Source organism: Sinohyriopsis cumingii, chromosome 7 (genome assembly GCF_028554795.1).
Source record: "Sinohyriopsis cumingii isolate HCF-2022 chromosome 7, ASM2855479v2, whole genome shotgun sequence".
NCBI classification, from domain to species: domain Eukaryota; kingdom Metazoa; phylum Mollusca; class Bivalvia; order Unionida; family Unionidae; genus Sinohyriopsis; species Sinohyriopsis cumingii.
Window position 1 is genome coordinate 14,630,287 of NC_142967.1, and position 20,976 is coordinate 14,651,262.

The 20,976-nt window shown below is 35.1% G+C and overlaps 1 protein-coding gene across 1 annotated transcript in view; it reads left to right on the top strand.

Annotated features, from left to right (window-relative positions):
- LOC149794762 (uncharacterized) overlaps positions 1 to 20,976 on the top strand; it is a 48,125-nt gene that overhangs the window by 24,012 nt on the left and 3,137 nt on the right. Inside the window, exons 5-9 of the mRNA XM_089966233.1 lie at positions 1,361 to 2,218; positions 2,788 to 4,266; positions 9,184 to 9,335; positions 11,181 to 11,281; positions 14,461 to 14,587. Coding sequence (XP_089822359.1) covers positions 1,361 to 2,218; positions 2,788 to 4,266; positions 9,184 to 9,335; positions 11,181 to 11,281; positions 14,461 to 14,587 — 2,717 coding nt within the window. The remainder of the gene's footprint in view (positions 1 to 1,360; positions 2,219 to 2,787; positions 4,267 to 9,183; positions 9,336 to 11,180; positions 11,282 to 14,460; positions 14,588 to 20,976) is intronic.

A 20,976-nucleotide genomic window follows, 5' to 3' on the forward strand; every position in this document is an offset into this window, starting at 1 on the left:
AAAACATGTCACGGGTATTCAAGTTTCACGCTAAGAGAAATCGGAACCTTGGAGGAAGTTTGATGTATCATTTGCATTAAATCCAAAATTAGTGTTTTCTTCGTCGATGAAACGTCCAGGAAAAAAATCAGTTTTGATTTTCATTTATTCATCTTGCTCATGAAGTAGGAAAAAAGTATTATACACTTTTAGATCAATAGGTCAAATGACAAGGGAACTCTGACGGAGAAGAAGAATGGTTTCTCCAAATGACATTAGTTCAGTATCTCATACCTAGCACAAATATTGCGGATGGTTTGAACTTTTGTAACGAAGATGACTCTCTATTTGGACGTCATAATGTCAAAGGTCAAGGTCACTATAATTTAAAGAAGATAAATAATTTCGTGCTGTAGTATCACTTGTACATCACACTATTAGAACAAACGTAGTTGGTGGCTTGCACTTGGAGCTAATAAAAAGTCGTTTCATTAAGGAGTCAGACGTTCCAAGGTAAATTTTTTACCGAGATTGGAAAATAGAAAATGGTATCAGGGGGTGGGAGTTTAAGGCTAGAGAGGCCGCGAGTTGACCTGATATATAGTACCCGCCACTGTCACTATGCAGTTCCCCTGTGAGACTATACCCCCAACGCACTCGCAAATCAAATGTGAAACCCCGAATATTCGGTAACAAATGGCCATATGCAAACAATGTCTTGTAATTGTTTAGGATTATCACAACTTTCTCCTTCACTGTGTAGAATGAAATATTAGTTTTATCTATATATCTATCAATCTGTCTGTCTGAATGTATTTCTTTGTCCACCTGTTAAAAAGATGTGATCTAACACGTATCCATTGTATATAAGTTATTTGTCATACGATTTTAACATGATCTGAAACAAAAAATCATATCCTGGATACAGAATTAGGTCGTGTGTGTGTGTGTGTGTGTATGTGTGTGTGATTAGAATTTTTAACGTAGCTTTAACAATTTTCCAGTCATATTGCTACAATGTCTGAAGCGTGGCAGTTTATAGTGATGTCTAGCACTGGGGCATCATGCCGCAGACATGTAGCATGATGTCCCACCCAGGCACATTATCCTGACACCAGGCCGACCAGTCCTAACAGTAACCTCTTAATGCCGAGCGTCTAGCGAGGCAGCTGTTAGTACTATTTTTGTAAGTCTTTGGTATGACTCGGCCAGGGTACTAACCCACGACCTCCCTATTCCGAGGCGGACGCTCTAACCACTAGGCCACCGGAGCGGTTGAATTAGGTCAAAGTTGCCTATTTACTATATATGTGTAACTACAATGTGTGTCTTCAGAATCAACATTTAAAAATAATATGTAAATAAATTATTTCCTCACTAGGCTATAGCAAAGACGGTCGACAGGCTTGGATGGACACGACTTGCCATCGTCCATGAATCAGACACCTACAGAGAAGATGAGGCTCGTTTACTTAAAGAAGCGGTGGAGGTGAACGGCGTATGTGTATCCTTAATCCATTCAATAACAGTGGGCTCATCTGGAGAATTAGACGTCAATGAAATACGGAATATACTCGAGGACATAGAAATAAAAGCCATTAATGGAGTAGTTTTCTTTGGTACAGCTAAGACTGCTAAGGTTCTTATGGCAGTGTCTAACTCTAGGCGATTAACGTCCCTTCCCATATTTTTCATGTCGAAAGATACCGATCAGGACGAAGATGTATTCTATGATCGCGATGGTCTGATAACTAAAGCTCTCGGTTCATACTCTGTCGGCTTGCCATTCAAGGAGATCTCTGAATTTGAGACATATTGGACAAGTCTATCTCAAAATACGACCAAGCTTAACGAGAAAGCGCAGACTAACCCTTGGCTGTTAGATGCATTTACAGATGTTCCAACTTCGCATTCAATATACGTGCGCTACGCTTTGATAGCCGCGCATGTCATTTTACAAACTCTAATCTCAGTAATCTCATCAGGTTGCACGGGGCAGCTGCCGATTTGTTCAAATTTTTTAGACACATTCAAGCCGAAAATGATGTCAGAGGAAATCAAAATACGCAACATGACCTTCAATCCAAGAAATGATTTCCTTTGGAAAGTCCCATCGTTAACGGATGCATTTTCCTTCGATAGTTCTGGAGAGATAGTTTTTGACTCTAGAACTCCAATATATGAACTTTTTAATTTCCGCATGGTACATCAGAACCATTATAACGTCAAATTTGAGAAGGTGAGTTTAGGTATTCTTAACTATTTTCAAATCAAAGCATTAGATCGATTTTAATCAAAACCACTTTTCAAGTCGTGATGTTTAGATATATATTGTTTATAGAACTCACGGTATCTCATTTTGAAAAGCGTCAAACTTTTAATCCAGGGTTGTGGCATCATTACCCGTCCAGTTCAGTCCTGGTAGGGTGCCTCGTTGAGTCTTGGAAAAAGCAGTTCTTCTTCGACATAATACAGCCAGTAAATTTCTCTAAGGAGTGTTCAAACCACGTAGCAAATCAAATTTTTTGCTTACATTGTACAAGGGAAAATTCGCTCTTTCGTTTTCGACCTATTTTAATGTTTATTTTTGTGTGGCATTTAGCTAGTGGGAAAGTAATCATGCGTTCTGCAATTTCTCATCGTTGAAAAAGAGCCTGACATTGATTATGGTGATTCATATATCATTGTACACAACATTTTAAACGATTCTTTAATTTGTTAAAATTCGAAGTTTTAGAAAAAGATTCTTTGGAATGAATTGTTTACTTAAGCTTTAAAATAAATGATAAGAAATGTTTTATGTTACAGATCGGCAATTTGAGCAACGATGAGTTGAAGCTGGACACAGAGATCATACGGGATTATGAGGCAAGCGATCGAGAAATGATTTGGCCTAACATACGGAAAGCAGAATGTCCGATAGGACAGATCTGCAGAGAGTGTATGTCATCTGTCACGCCAGACTTGATTCTGCACATACCGGGAGATCTGTACGTCGTGGGACTGGTACCTGTTTATGAAAAAGATGGCCCCATCGGTTGCAGCAGTATTAGGCCGACAAATGGTTATCAACTAGTAGAAGGAATCAAATATGCTTTGGACAAGTTTAATCCTGGCGGCGATCACTCCTCTGTTTTTGGTGGCAATGTACGAATTGGATTACTTGTCCTCAACACCTGCAATAGTGAACTTATTGTGAGACGCAAAATTCTTGAAATTCATTCAAATGGTGTACCGACAGACCAAGGCAGAATGGACATTAACAGGCGCGTTATTGGCTACATTGGAGACATCGGTTCCTCAGTCAGTATAGCTTCCGACCAGATCTTATCTCAACTTGGGTACGTTCAGATAAGTCCGGCGTCGACGAGTTCAGGACTGAATGATCGAAATGAGTTCCCTTATTTCATGCGTGTAGCAACTCCAGACAAGAAACAAACCCGTGTTATGATAGAACTTATAAAACAATTAAACGCAGAATATATACAGGTCATCTACAGCGATGAGCCTTACGGTCAGAATGGTAGAGATGCATTGCTGAGTGTTGCTAAAGAAATGCGAGTCTGCATTGTGCAACCTCTTATAAGCATAAAAGATTCAAATGAAGAAAACTTCTTTGCATTTTACGAGCAGCTTCGGAAAAACCCTCATGCAAAAATCGTAATTGTCTTTGTGAGATCTCACTTAGCTCCGCCATTAATGAAAACTCTTACATCACAGATGAAGACAGGTGAATTCATGTTCATCGGCTCCGCAACATGGGGTACAAACCCTGATATGCTGAGCCAAGCAAATGCGAATAAATTGATTGGCTCGCTTACATTAGCCATAGAACTCCCAGGCAAAGAAGATCAATTAAATACAGTACAGAATATGTATCCGAAAGAAGACGGAAGCACTCCCTGGTTGCAACAATATCTCGAAAGCAAATTAGACTGCTATTTTAATTGGAGCTTCAGTAAAGATAAACCAGTTGTGTGCTCTCGAGAAAAAATAAAAAGGTTGACATCAGATACTTGGTTCAATTTTTCGGTATATGCTTCTGAATCTTTGCTATTAGGAGCTGGAAAATATCTCAAGTCAAAGTGCGCTTCTTCTCCAGGCAAGTTACTGTGTGAAAAATATGTTACTACTCCAAAAGGCTTAGTTGAAGAAATAAAAAACGTTACGCTTGATCTGCAAGGAACTGGACATGCCATAAAATTATTCGATGACAACGGAGATGGAACTGTTGGATACCAAATTTATAATATTCAGTTGAAAGAGGGAAACATACTGTACGAAAACGTGAGTATATTTGACAGTTTACTGCAACGGACTGATCTACAAAGTCATTACATTTCGTAAACGTCTTTGTTGAAGTAATGATAGACACTCGCCCAAATTACATAATGCATGCAACATTAACAAGTAATATAGACACTCGCCCAAATTACATAATGCATGCAACATTAACAAGTAATAAGTATGATATATAATTAGTTTTATCATTATTATTCTTCAGCGTATCATACTTTACAATATTCCTGGATTTCCTTTATGTGTTTGGCTCTGTTTTGAAAGGGAATTCCATATTGTACTTTGCAGGACAGGTAGCAAATCAAAATCTCTTTTGAAGAATCTATAAAAATAAATTAGGTAACTAATAGTTTACGATACATTTTAAAAGTCCAAAATTCAAATAGAAAAGGGTATTCTGTTTCGGTAAGAGATTCAGAGAAGAGACATATTCTTCCAAGGTATCTAATATGATGTCATCTACTAAAAAGTATCTTTCATATAGCCAATTTTAAGTTTACAAAAAGGGTTAAAGTACAATGTATTCTTTTTAATAACTTCGATATATAATTTTCTACTAAAGTTTGGACTAATTTTCAATCTCTTAATTCAGCAAATTTTGCATGCAAGCTTTGCACGTCAGTATTATTACATCATTACTAGAATTTGTTTTGAAGTATTAGTCAAAGTGGTTGATTTTTTCCATGCTTCTATAAACCCATAAGAAGTGAGCCTATTTCATTGCATGAGCCAATACTGTGCAAATGGATGAAGACGACCATTGCAGCTGGATGTCAAAACATATTCTAGGAAGTCTACTGCCAGACAGATGGAGTATTTTTAACAATATTGTATTGTCTTTATATTGTAGGTAGATTAAAGATTTTGTCTTCCTGATTCAGCGAAAGCAAACTGTTTGCAGTAGATTTCGTACGTTTTACTGTATATATATATATATATATATATATATATATATATATATATATATATATATATATATATATATATATATATATATATATACAGTGGCTACAATGTACTCTTTCACTGTCAGATGTATCACAAATGAAATGTCCCCTACATCGATTTAATAGCAGTTTGCTTTTGTATGAAAATAATACATCAGACTCTCCTTTTGATAAGCCTCTTCATCATTAACACCAAACTCCACTTGTACAGAATACCTGACCTGGGCTTTTATTATATCAAATCATTATTAATTTGTGATTGCGCCAAAAATAATTTGACTTTCTACCGTTGGTCTGTAGTAAAATGCAACATTTGTTGACCTTTAATTCCCATTCATCACAAAAACAGATTCAAGTCGATCAAGAAAGCACTGCAACTCAATAGGTGTTTCGGTAAATATTAGCAGATCATCAGTATATAGCGCCACAAGTAGTGTCACCATGTCATCTGACAATACTGTTTGAAAGTCATACCAAAACAAGGAAAAATATCATACTGACAAACGTCTACCTCGATTTGCATCACAAGGACGGCCGAGGGCATCGGTTATTCTTTTGTGGTCTTTTGTATTGTTTTAAGCATATTTAGCAAACCTTTAGTTTATCAAATTCGTTTTGAAGGTCTACGAATGAACAGTAATATCTGCCATAATTCCATTTTCCAAGATATTTCCTTATGAGTGTGCACAAAGCAGTAATTCTGTCCATAGTGCCTTGTTCCTTTCTCTAATCCCGTTTTCTGATCACCAATTTACGTCATTTGTTCAGACTATACTAAAATCCACGCATTCGAGACTGAAATGAAAACCTTATTTAGCACTGGTGGCAGTCGAATCCATCTATACCAATTTAGACTTTCTCTGTCAACATTCTCTGTAAACGTATAGCTGTTTGTTATTTATATTTAATTTGTTTGTTTGTTAGTTCTTGTTGTTGTTTGTTTTGTATTCCATTACATGTTATTCTAATTTAACATTGTTTGCTAGACTTGACCTTGTCCAAAATTGAGTTCAGTTCTGTTTGACCTGATTGATGTTTTTTTTTTTTAATTTTATTTAAGTAAACAGCTAATAATGGGTTCATTGTTATCTTTTGTGTGTGAGCTAGTTAACCGAATATTATTCAGGTAGACATGTTGATCAGGGTCAGGGATTTGGAGCTCCCCAAGTGAATTTAATAGGTCATTATGTTGTAAGTAAACAAGGCTCATTAAATCATATTAAAAAGTTATTTTCATTAGGTAATGGCTGTTTTTAGAAAATGCAAATTTGTGACCTGAGGTCAAACAGAACTATATTATCTTGAGACTGTTAGAATTGTTGTGCCCTAACACCAAACACTTTAAGTTGTATTATGTTGCGACCAGTTTGGGCTGAATTTTTATTTTCTTCAAATTGTTGAATTCAAGTGATTTTTTTTCTCTGGAAATACAAACGTGCTCTGACAAAACTCTTGGATAAAGACTGCGAAGGGGCAAATTTCTGGCGATCTATGAAGAACACATTAGGTGAGACCAGAGAACAATTAATTAGATTTATGGGGACAGGCGCGTATCGAATCGCCATGCTGCCACGATCGGTAATGTCTTTTCGAGGGGAGAATTTCATGCTTAATTAAGAATTTGTTTATACAGCAGCCAGACGGACTATTAGGGACACGGTAAACTCTGATTTCATGGTAAAACTGTCACAAATTGAGAATTTCCAGTGACATGTAGTCGCAACGTAGAAGGTCAAATTGACCCCAGATTTCGCGCCTCTGGAAAAAGGCGGCAAATATATTTAATCTTGATTGGTTACGCTAAATAAAGGGCGTGTTTAGCACATTAAATTTCCTAGTTTTAATATCGCCACATCGAAAATTTTAATCAGTCTAAGCTTTTCTGCAAGAGAAAAACAAGCGTAAAGAAGAAACCGAGAGAAATTTGGGTGAAATTCGCTCGTAAAACTGCTGGCCAAGAAAACTGTTGTCGAGGGATAACCGACGAAAAAATTTGGCGATAGAGCGAGGAACGTTGAAAGCAAAGGTAGTTGTGACAATTCCATGTAATTTGTTGATGCCATATATAATGCTTTGTTGAATTTATTTACTTATATTTGCATGATTTAATTTCTATATTCGTATAACAATTTGCTTTATGAAGTATAAATGTGTAGAGTTTATGCATATGAAGTCGTACATTAATCTTCTTTAGATAAGTTTCACAAATTGTTTGAATTTGTCGTCTTGTTTGCATAAAAATTAGGTTCTAAGAATTTAATGCATTACATTAGTTAATTTGATTAAGAGAATCCCTGTGAATTCACCGAATTTAGAAGATTTCACGTATGATTAAGGGAGAGTGTGTACTGACTGAAATGACGTAGTAAGGTATGTAATGTATCTCATTTATTCACTTGTGTAAATTGAGGCTGGGTCGGAACCGTTATGCTTCGTGTGGTGTTATTGTGTGATGTTGATGCGTGATGAATTAGCCATTAAACTAACTAGGGTCATTATAGGACATGTGGAGCCGACTGATAGCCTTAGTATATGTTTAGCACCGATAGTAAGATCTGATAAAGAGATGGGGATAATGAAAGCCCCTGTTATCAGAAATAACAGAAAATTTAGGTTGTCTCTATTTATATTTTTAAAAGGGAGAAAATAGCTGCTGCGACACATGGTGCGACGTATTAATTCTGCGACGTATGGTGCGACGTATTATTCTGAGAAGTACAATGAGATGTAGGTATCTGTGAATCTACGTGCTACGCACTAAGTGAGGACCGAAAGAGCAAAGACCGACAAAAGTCGAAGGAACAGCTACAGTGGAAGTGGAGTGAACCGAACGAACAGGTTATGCATTCGTACAAGGCATTGACTTCGATTGTTGACTCGATCCTATGATGAACGAAATCTATCAGTAAAACAGATCATCTATTCTATTTAAATATATTTGTGTTTTTTGCAATTCGGTGAACATTTTATCTCTAAAAGCAGAGTATATTCCTGTTGCAATGAATTCTCACAGTTGTTTTTATGTAATTGATTAAATTGTTTGTTACATGTACGGGGGCTAGTGTTGGTTTGTTCTATATATCTGCTCGAATCTCTATCTATTCCACCTATAAGTTTCACCACTTATATTTATATTTACTCGAACCGGGCAATAACATTGAGGGCGGTCAACCTCTAGATAACAAAATCCAAATTAAGCGGACACCTTGAAAGAAGGTACAATCCGCTAACCCACACCTCTTGCAAGAAGAGGGGACTTTGTGTAAGGTTTCTACAAAGTGGACCGTGGGTAGCGTGACCCCATCGCTTACAAATGTCCTATCGGAGTCTTCTTTACACTTGTTTTTCTCTTGCAGAAAAGCTTTGATTAAACTAGAGTGGTCTCAACTAATGTGTTTTTCATAGATGGTCAAAAATTTGCCCCTTCACAAAGACATTCATTGGAATTTATACTTAATAACGGCTCTTGTTTCCTTCTCTTGAATTTCACTTGCTTTTGTATTAAAATCTCCGAAGTATGAAATTTATATGTCAGTCGACTGAACACCAGATGTAGCCACTCAGCGTGTGAAAATTTATTGGAACTGAATCTGGATCTAATTCAGAATAAGTTCCAAAATATCTTTTCATTATTTTTCTCAAGGGTATATACAATGCATTTCTAATTTATCGTTGTAATCTCGTTGCCTTCGTCAAAGTATTATATTCAGAAATGTTTTTGTTTGAGATGTTCTTTAGGGAAATCTTGAGATCCAGCAGGTCGAATTTATTTCATTGCTCTAATTGCCACTAGTATTGCAATTTGAAATGATACCCCTAACCAGGGTTGTCTTAGATGTCTTATGCATCGCTTTGTAACGATGATTAGACATTCTTTAGTGTTGTCTTCATGCTAACATTTTGGTCAACTTTATGAAACGTATGAGCGATATTGTTTTTTTTTTTTTATACCATATAGGTAGGCCAATATCCGTTGGATAAGGGTCTAACGTTGCTGAAAGAGAAGATCCAATATCCTGGCGGTCTTTCTGTGGAATCACTGTGTCCTAATGAGCTGGCGTGTAAACAGTGTTTCCCAGAGACTACATCAGTTTTGACAGAGGACAATAAGTATCCTATCTTCCGACAAAATATCCTTACCTATGGCTTTTCTTCCTTTCCTTTCTTTGTAAAGTTATGAAGAAAACAGTGCTTTGTATCTTATAAATGATCAATCACAAATTCAAGCAGGCGTTATAGCTATGTGCAACAACATTATTAGATAATAAAGATTTTTTCATGGTGTTTGTTACACCGTGCAGCGAAAACAATCCCTTGATTGTCCTATTTGATCAATCTTCTATTGTCGTCTCCTACATTATCCGCATTTTTGTTTATTTGCAACAAATCTTTTGGCGACTTAATTACCAAACGATCACAATCCATCAAATGATTTGGCTGCTTAATTACCAAACGATCACAGTCCATCAAATGTTTTAGCGACTTAATTACCAAACGATCATAGTCCATCAAATGTTTTAGCGACTTAATCACCAAACGATCAAAGTCCATCAAATGTTTTAGCGACTTAATTACCAAACGATCGCAATTCATCAAATGATTTGGCTGCTTAATTACCAAACGATCACAGTCCATCAAATGTTTTAGCGACTTAATTACCACACGATAACAGTACATGAAATGTTTTGGAGACTTAATTATCAAACGATCACAATCCATTGTACATGTAAGTTCAAGCTCCCTAAGTACGTTTCAATCAGTATTTGGCAAACTTTGGTATACATTAACAATAACAACCTTTAAGAAGACTAAAAGAACTAGGCCATGAAAATTATAATTGGAACATGAATTATGAACATTTAGCTCAAGTTATATTAATTATCTTGCCAAAGGAGGCGTTGCCATTTAAAATGGATTAGCCTTTAACTGGACATGTTGAGAGAACGAGAGAAGAAAGAAAGAGACAGACAGAGACAGCGAGATTGTCGGTGAAATTATATATTTGCCTCACAATCGAACGTAGCTCTCCTTTACGATGGCCACTCCAGTAATTGTTGTTTTCAATAATAAAAATATTAATGATAATAACAACAAAGCCACAAACTAGGATAGTGAATTGTCTCGTTAATGTAATTTGTGTTTGTACAAAGTTACAAATACATCCCATTGCGCTACAGTTAGATTGATTAGGGAGAATACTCGTTTTCTAAATTCAAAGGTATATTTGACGTATTGTTCTTGTAATAGAAGTGTGTCTGATAATAATGAGTAACCATCAGTGCAGCACACAGTCGTGTTTTGCTGACCTTTGAGCAATGTGAAGGTCACACTTTTTATACGTAATCACCGATTTATTTATACAAAACTGTCAAATCTACAATTTTGCCCCACATTTATATATAGATTTTAATAAAAAGAACCAGCAACGCAGGTGAAATATTTCTTGTTAGAACAATTATACAATCTTCTGTTATGTGAGTGTATTTATTATGAAATTCTGTATTATTTACCTTGCAACAGTTTGCTGGAAATGAATGGGTGTATCCCTATGAAACACAAACATTTTATTGGTACAGGAAAATTTGGATGTTTTCTCGGGAAACAGAATAAAATATTTATCTAAAGGGATTCCGTATCACATATTCCATGGGTGTTAGGGAAACTGTTTCAGGAGGGTTCTAATATCAGACATTAAAAATGATTATATCTGCATTTTTTGACAAAATGTTGATTGGTACATGTACACCTTCATAAAACTCAGCTCCAAGTGGTTTCTCGCTGTAATAAAAGTAAATGGACTTTTATCCGTTTCACAAATGACAGGGAATTTAGGGTAGTGCATATTGGAATAAAGAACGAAATAAATTACAAAGATCCCATAACGTTTCTTTCTTCTTTTTTTTGGGCATACCATCTGCTTTACTTGTGTCCATTTCTATGTTAATTTAATCTAAGGAAACCCGAAGTGTTGATACCTGTCCTTGGGGCCCTAGTCGGCGTACTTGCAGCTGTAGTGCTTGTCTTAATCATAGGAATAATCATTTGCAAACGGAAAGGTAAATTATTATTATCATTATTATTATTATTATTATTATTATTATTATTGTCGTTGTTCTTAGTATTATTGTCTTATTGGACAGCGCTTATCATGTTAACAGGCTAGCCTGTTTCAGATAGGACTGCTTTCACTGGCGATATATAGTGAAGGCTTTCGTTTGTACAGTTTTTGCGTTCTAAATTAGTTTAGTTACTGCGGTTATGTGTTACTTTATATCCTAGCGTTGCTTTTCGTTTTATTTCTAGATAATCCGGTTTGTTCAAGAATATGTGGATTAGTTCTTATAGTGCGATACCACGCTACATGCAATCTCTTTCCTTCTAACTTCAAAATCTTTCCCGCCAAACGTTACTTTCTCCTACTGCTTGGTATTCCGTTTATTTTTATCTGGCATTGATTTGTCTAAGATGTTGATTAGGTTGCTATATTTGTCAGCCGTCTCAACGTCTTATATCCCATAATTTGTTCTGTGTTTATACTGGATCTTGGAGTCATAACGAAAGATTTCTTTGCTATTCTCTGCCGAGTCGATCCCTGATAATAGTATCACTTATTTCTGCACTTAATTCTACTTTTCTGAGTTTGTTAACAAGGTTTTAATGACTATTTTACTATTCCGATTGTTGGCGTAACACGGATGTAGCTTTATGTATTTCATGCATAGTTGTAATGCCTATAGATTCTGTATTCTTGCCTTCATCATGACGGGAATGTTAACTGCTTCGAGTGTTGCCTACCTGATTTCTTGATTACCTTTTTGTACCTTTTAATGATTCAGATCTTGCTAGTCCTTCAAAATACTAAACCTGCTTTAAGAGCTTGAATATATTTTAAATATCGACCGTTCTGCGGTTAATTAATGATTTGTTCCAGAGCTTAATAACATTTGTCATCGCCAGCTGCAGTGTGTCAAGCTTGCTGTCTCGCACATTTCCATTCAAACATCCATTCGATATTAGCGATGACAATCCTTGGTGCAGGTGCCATTGACTCTAATTCATGCTCAATTGCCCCCCCCCCCCCCCGCCCAAGTTTCAAATGATTCATTAGCATAGATATTTATAGATGGTACATTGCCTTTTGCTGTCCCTGTAATCTTGTTAGACGAAAAGTGCAACCGTGAACAGTGGCTGTGACATTGACTATCTTTGGAAAGGCCAGTTAGATTTCCACGCTTGTATTGTTCAGTTGCACAGGTTACTTTGGAGACGTTACCGAGCTTTCTTCCAATGATTTACCTTTGCAAATATTTAAGATTGTTTTCCTCTTGTGTACCGTTTTGTTTTATTGCATGCATCGAATAGTACCATTGTAATTGGATATATTCAATTCTTTCTATCAGGTTGTAATTGTAAAAAGTATTTGAACTGAATTAAACAGTTAACCTTTGATCATTTTTTATCTCCCTTACTGAAGGGTGTTGCATTAATTATTTACTTAATTAGTTGCTTTAGTTGTAAGTGGACATTGCAATGGGCTGATCTTGTTATTTCCTGTCCACTTTTCTTTTTATTTTCCTTTGGTTGAGTCCAAACATCTGCCTGCATACTGATATCGTTGTCCTTTCTGCGTAATAAGTGAAAATAGATAAAATATTCATGAAAATAAGCGTCGCTGCGTGGAGAAGACGAATGCACTATAGATAGGTCCGGCGTAAACATGAGTTACTTCCCTGTATAAACAAATGATTAGATAACCGTTAGGTTTATTGGTTTGACTTTCTCACTTTGTGCTCCTTAATACGTTTCGTTTCACCATATGTATGCCAAAATTCAATCTGTTGATTCTGCTTCAGCAAAAAGACACAGCCTTTGAATTTTAATTTAAGATACAATAAACTTTGAACTAGAAGACGGTGGAAAATTTGAACATAAAAGAGAAACGTATCAGTCTAGTGGGTACATGAAAATAAACACAACAACTGTTGGACTTAATTAGTGAGTCATCAAAATAAAGTCCTTGTTCTGTCATTTGTTGTACAAAATACACATCATGCACATGTGTATATGTTTATTCAGGTGTTAAAGACATTTGACAACCCGTAATAAGGTTGTGTATAGTATATTGAAATGTCTAGTCAATATACCGATAAACAGTTTCATCAGCGCCGTCATTTGCTTAGTAGAGCCCGGATGTACGAGTAGCCTTTCCAGGCTTTTATGCCAGTAAACAATAAGTTAACATGTGATCTTGTAGTTAGCTCTAAATGAAAACAAACAACTTCATGATGTATGAAAGTTATTTTTAAGTTGGTTTTAAATATTAGTAAGAAAAGCTATTTAGACAAAAATTAGATTAAAAAATGGCCTCTGAAATAAAATATTGTTTTTGTCTGAAAAAGGCTGTGATGTATGTTTCCTAATTCACTGATTTTAAAATTAGGTAAGGCGTTTTTTTCTCATTTTTTTTTATAAACATTTTCTATAAATCAAATAATATTTCCAGCACTTCAAAGCACTGGGCAAAACCGGCTCAATTATAGTCTGATTATACCAACCGTTTGTTTGTTTGGAAAGTGCGTTAAGCATGTAAGGTGCAAGGGATGCCAGTATTAGTGTCATTCTGGTCACAGTCAGGTTAGAAATTATAAATCAGTGATTCATTTGACTTAGTTATGTGCACTTTTTATCACATTAAACGTTTTCTTTATTTAAATTGGTAAGGAGTTACAAACTATACTGTAGTCAGACCATAGATACACAAATCAATTTCGGCAATGTATTTTTTTAAAAACAAATTTTATCACATTGGGGCAAAAGTCGAGGATCGGCAATGAGAAACAGGGACATTCCGCCAACAAGAAAAACATTTTATTACTTTTTATTGTCCTAATCAAATATGACTTGACTTCCTACAGTTAAAGCTTCACAGTACACGTTAACGCCATTTTTTAAACTCGCAATTCAAGAACAACAACTCTTGCGTAACTGTATAGTGTACGCATGTGCAGTTTGAAACTGTTTATCTGTGTATTAAACGTCATCACACGCGTAATTCAGACGTCTTACCTAGGACATCCTCTAGGTCAATTCTTTTTTAAGCTAGACAAATATTATTATTTATTGTCACTAGAAAAACAACTGCTAACATCTTTATTTTCGAAATAATAGCCTGTTGTTTCATATTTTTTATGTGGCTTATACGTTTTTATAAATCGTAAACCATTTTACAAATCAGGACAAGATACATATCTGCACGCGACCTACGATCCATATATAAACCCGGTTTACAATGATGCAGACTTACAGCAGCATCAGCGTCCTACTCCTACAGGAAGCCGTTTTCCAACGCCAGCCACGGATAAGTAAGAATATGTCATAATATCATAATATTTTGTATGAATAATACCCCCCCCCCCCCTTCTCTCTCTCACCACTGGTATCGCCTAGACATTTAAGTTTAGGAGCTTGGCCGACTATATCACTTTTCGATTCACCCATGAAGATCGTTAAATGAAATTTCATTGGTTCTATGTCATAATACCAGTCTTGAGGATTACTTCTGTTAAGCGATTCCCTGCATTATACAACCACTCTTCCAAAATCTGTTGAACGGACATCTCGTAGAAATAAACCTTCAATATATAATAACCTGACTGAAAGGGTCTCATTTCTCACTTTCAAATGATGGGTACTTATGATAAGTTTAAATGCATCTCTGTCGATAAATTGGCTGCTACTGATCCTTAAATTATGGCCAGAAGGAAATAAATAATTACGCAGTTGTAATGAGAAAATTCCATCAGTCGTTACGCAGTTATAATGAGAAAAGTCCATCGGTCGTTATGCAGTTGTAATGAGAAAAGTCCATCGGTCGTTACGCAGTTGTAATGAGAAAAATGGCTGAATATATTAATTAAATGTATAATGAAAGGTATTACATATTTAGCTCTCAAACTTACTGAACCAACCTGAGTTTTTTGACCAAATCACCAGGCTTGGTTACACTGCATTTAACAAACCTTAGTTTGTTGACCAAATCACCGGACTTGGTTACGATGTCGACCTAGTAACCAGACTTGGTTATATTTTGACCAAATTACTAAATATAGTTACGATGTTCATCAAATTTCCTGACATTGTTACATTGTTGACCACGTCACCAGACTTGGCTGAGGTGTCAAGCGAATTGTTAGACATGGTTAAAATGTATCAGTATCTGATGTCAATATTTCATAACAATATGCTGATTGATGTCAATATTTCATACCAATATGCTGATTGATGTCAATATTTCATACCAATATGCTGATTGATGTCAATATTTCATACCAATATGCTGATTGATGTCAATATTTCATACCAGTATGCTGATTGATGTCAATATTTCATACCAATATGCTGATTGATGTCAATATTTCATACCAATATGCTGATTGATGTCAATATTTCATACCAGTATGCTGATTGATGGCAATATTTCATACCAATATGCTGATTGATGGCAATATTTCATACCAATATGCCGATTAATGGCAATATTTCATACCAATATGTTAATTAAACTCACATACGTTTCACGTTTATTCGGCCGAAATAATTGCAGGATGTTCTAGAATCGAGCCGCTTGTAACACAAACTGCGTCTCCCAAAGAAATGATGAGTGTTTTGCTTGCACTGTACTCAACTACTCGTAGCACATTGATCGGTCTATCACAAAAGACGTTGAAACGAGCTACATTAAAAAGAAATTACTGCTGATTGTGAGTGATTTACGAATAATAATCGTTGCTTTAAATGAAGCACACCAGACACCTTTGATGATTATCGTCATGAGTATGCTTTTATCCAAAGTGACGGAATTGAATATGGACAGACTCTGTTCCAAAACAATGCATTTGTGACGTAATGTAAAATCCGCTCATTTAAAAAATTTATAAGACGCAAGTACTAAGGACATAATCGATCAACCGCCCATCAGGACACAACAAAAAAGATCCCAGATATGTCCATACATTCTTGGACTCAGAACAGTTTTAAAGAGATGTTGAACTGTGAAAAGAGATTTGAAAGTTTTATTTATATCGCATATCACATAATTCGATGGTTTCAAACTAAAAATTTGCTTGTGAAAAAGGAAAGTATTATTATTATTATTATTGATATTATCATCATTATAATTATTAATACAATTATACTTCAGCTACACACACACACACACACACACACTCACACACACACACACACACACACACACACACACATATATATATATATATTATAAATATATATATATATATATATATATATATATATATATATATATATATATATATATATATATATATATATATATATATATATATATATATATATCTAAGCTGTGTGTAAAAACATACAGGTCCATTTATAAGTGGGTTTTCTCGACTGCTGGATCTTACATATAGGTAAAATGTATATCCCAGTTAAGTTATCCCTGGTGCTTTTGTTTGTATTTATCGGTGCCATACAAGGAAGTTGTAATATATGGAAGTGCATGACCACCATAATTATACGCATGTATTTTCTAGTCTTCCTTGGTGCATTATTGTCAATGGCTGCCTGCAAGTGCTACTTTCATAATTCTATCAATGAAAATTGTATTCTTCATGGATGCAGATTATACGTGGCAGTTTGCAAGTGCTATTTTCCTTCTGCATTATTGTAAATGGCTGCTTGCAAGTGCTACATTCATAATTCTAGTCATGAATTTTCTATTTTTCATTGATGAAAGCTGTAAATGGCAGCTTGCAAGTGCGTAGATCGACTTTCCTTCTGCGCCATTGTATCTTGCAATTTATCAACTACTGAATTGATTCTGTAGTTTGTCGTATGGTAAATGTTACGTCAGTTATAACAAGTTTTAACATTCTATTTATAAACTTGCTATATCACAAGTTACACAGATTGCACCTTCTAAAATCATGATTATAATGTAGCATCAAGCACGTTGCAAGTTAGCATCACGGATGTTAGCATAAAATAATGCCTCATTATGACAACAGATGGCGCTGTGACACGTCAATTTCTTACAATAAGCCTACTCCTCTGACCCTAGCAACAAGAGGTTATGCCACTTTACGGCATGTTTGGGTGTCTTATTTAAAATATCATTCGAATTATACTACAGCATTACAGTCAGCTGATTTCTCAGAGTATTAACATTCGGAAGAGAGGTGGCCTGCAAGAAAAACAAAACAAATTAAATGTATCGAACTGTATACAATTAGATATATTTACACAACGTTATATTTCCGCTGACCCTTCCCACCCCATTTTATTTGAACGGTCGGTGTAATCTACCACTGCCGCACGATGGCAGAATAGGGTAGCCGCTTACAAGCAAGCTTTAAGGTCCTAATTTGTTTATAAATTCTCGTTCACAATATTATCAGTTTAGAGCACGTGTATTGTTTTAGAGTGCAGAGCAAATTCTGATTTTTGTATCAGTAAAGACCTCATAAGGATTGAACAAATTGCAGATAACTGTACCTCAAGGCCATACTTTATTTCTTGTTTATTCATGGGACAGAGAGAGAGAGAGAGAGAGAGAGTACATAACAGAGATGAGGATTCTGTTTATTCTCTCATCACTATGTAATTATTTTTCTACTAAAATCTGCAGTTTACAAAGGTAAATAGTCAAACTATAGAGAATTCTTATATTTCTTTTATATGTATGGCATGGACGATTATGCAATAGCCAGCAAGTATTGTCACTAGTTGTCGGTGACAAGCATGTCATATCTCAAATTTCATTTAAAAATCTCCAAATCCAATACAATAGCAAGAAGCCAATGACTTGAAACAAGGACATCACATACAAAGAATATGCTGTAGCAAATATATATGCTACAAAAATAGAAACTTAATTCATTATATAAGAAAATAAATTCTAATAGTATAAAATATATTTTCTATATCTAAACATAAAGAACATTTCCATACAGTTATGAGATGCTTTATTTCCACAGATATCAAACTGGAAACTACATTTTTTATTATTTAAAAATAGTATGCATCCATATATGAAACGATATTTATAGTACAGATAAGATGATTGATTGTAAAGTACTTCATTGATAAAACGTCAGACTCCTTTGGTAGCAATTATAAAAATATAATACATTGAATATAAATAATGTTTCTACCTCTACCAGTAACCAGCTCGATTTGTTTTTATTATTACTGCTACAATACAGTACCAAACTTGCTTGATACATTGGGAGATGAAATTAATGTAGTAGTCAGAACGTTCAGTACAAAATTATTGCATGTATCTTCTACAGATGTGATTGTTTTCTGTTAGAAGAGTAAGACACACACACACCCCACATAATTTTCTAAAGTGTTTTAAGCCATTCACACCTCAGGATATTGTAGCATCCACCACCTTCCTGCATAAACATCTTTATTTGTCTGTGATTTTATCATTATTTGTATCCTTTTTAAAATATAAGTTAATATTGTCACGATAAAACAAATATCAGCACAATACAACTATGCAATAAAGAAAATAAATAAATAAAAACTATGTACATTCCTATGTTTAACTTTTCATAGGAAGTATAAGAGAAAAATAAATATTTGATGTAAACCGGTATTCATAAAAACAATATTGTTAGATGAGTTAGTCAAAAACAAAAATAATCTTACAGGTAGGCAGTTATAAGGAACAAAATACCTGGATTGTCTCGTTACATTGTTCTTATAGATTGATTTGCCAATCCCTTTTTGTTTTTCCATTTCACATGAATAAAACATGAATAAAGACTTTTCACACAATTTGGCTTTTAGATTGGACATACACTCCATAATTGCAAATTCTGAGGAATTAAAACTGTAAATTCTGGATATCCGAAGACACATTACCTGTTGTACCACGTACATTTGTAAATTATGACTCAAGAACAGTCAGTTATATTCCCTACTGCCAGTTTCAAGAATTAATTCTCAAAAACATTCCATTACTGGATCTGTGTTCAATATATACACTGTACAAAAATGCTCACCATTTGGAGAATATTTTTTGCAAGCAATAAAATAAGTTGTTTGCACCTGCTACGAGCAAACAACCATGAAAAGGATTATATTTTATTTGCTAATTTGTTATTTCTGATACTTTGACCTTCACAAAACTATTATATTTATGAACCTGAGATGAAATTTTTAATTCGGCCTGTTATCCTTAATATATGTGTCTAGGAACAATGAATAAGGTAAATTCCATAATTTAAGTGTCTTAATCACTCAGCAGAGAGAGAGAGAAAGAGAGAGATTCATAAGTAAGTTAGTTTCTTCACAGAATAACAGAAACCACTAGCCAATTTCAAACTGCAGTTGTAAGATATCTGAGCAGAAAGTAACAGCTACTTCATAAGCATGCAAGACATTTTAATGTGAGTTATAGGCCCCCATGTACTATTCCTAAGAGAAGACACAAAATTGGGTTTCAGAAATTGAAGCCACACAAGTACCAGTTTGTTACTTTGTGAAAAATGGGGTCATTATGAGAAAATGGAGACACCTGATGTACCTGCTGGCGATGAGTGGTCAGTGAGCAATCAAATTGTTTTTCCTAAGTTGTATAGACAGGAAATGTGTAGTCTAGCCCATAAAACTCCTCAAGCTGGTCATTTTGGTGTCAGTAAGACTTATCACAAGATCGTGAATCATTTTTATTTGCCGAAAATTAAAAGTGATGTTTATAAGTACCATAGATCTTGTCACACGTATTAAATGGTAGGAAATCCCAATAAGACGATACCTAAGGCACATCTGCAGCCTATTCATGCATTTGACCATTTGACAAGCCATTTAACAGAAAAATGGTAGTCTGTCGGTTCCTTACCTAACACCAAGTCAAGCAAGCAATACTTGTTGACCATAATGTGGGCGTCCTCAAGATTTCCATAGGCTATTCCTTTGAAGAATATCAGAGCAAAAACTGTTCTAAAAGTTTAGGCAATGTTTATTGACAGTTCTTTGCCTACCCCAAATCTGTCCAGCAATTTTTTGTTTGATTATTTCCAACAACTTATGCATGAATTAGACATCCAACAGTTTAATTTTTTTTTGTCTGTCACCCTGAAGGTAATGAGGCTAGCACAAGACTGTCCGAAAACACTCTCACCTACCCAGGATACATGTATGCAATTTTGCTGATTCAAAACTTGAAAAGACAGTGAGCAGTAAAATCCTGCATTGTATAATTATCGAGCAAGATCAGGAGAGTTTTTCTTCCCATGTTGGTAATTATCACCAAATGAAAAACCCCATGACTACCCTAAAACAGCAAAAAAAAACAACTGTCCCAAAACACCCTCAACTACCCAGGATACATGTAGGCAATTAAACAGAATAAAACCAAATAAAAAGACAGTGAGCAGTAAAATTCTACCCTGTGTAATTATCGAGTAAGATCAGTAGAATTGTTTCTCTTGTTGATACTTGCCGAAGGAAAGACCCTGATACTGTCCCTACACACGCTCATCGACCCAGCATACATGTATACAATTACAATAACCTAATAAAATATGCAGTTTTGGTGCATTATCTCTCTCTCTCTCTCTCTCTCTCTCTCTCTCTGATCATAGATAATTCACTAAACTACTTTTGTATTGCAAAGAGCAGCACACTTAATAAGTCGGAATCATGTTTCACTACATTAATATTTCCAAAATTCTTTAAAGTTGTTTTTAAATCTTTAATGTGA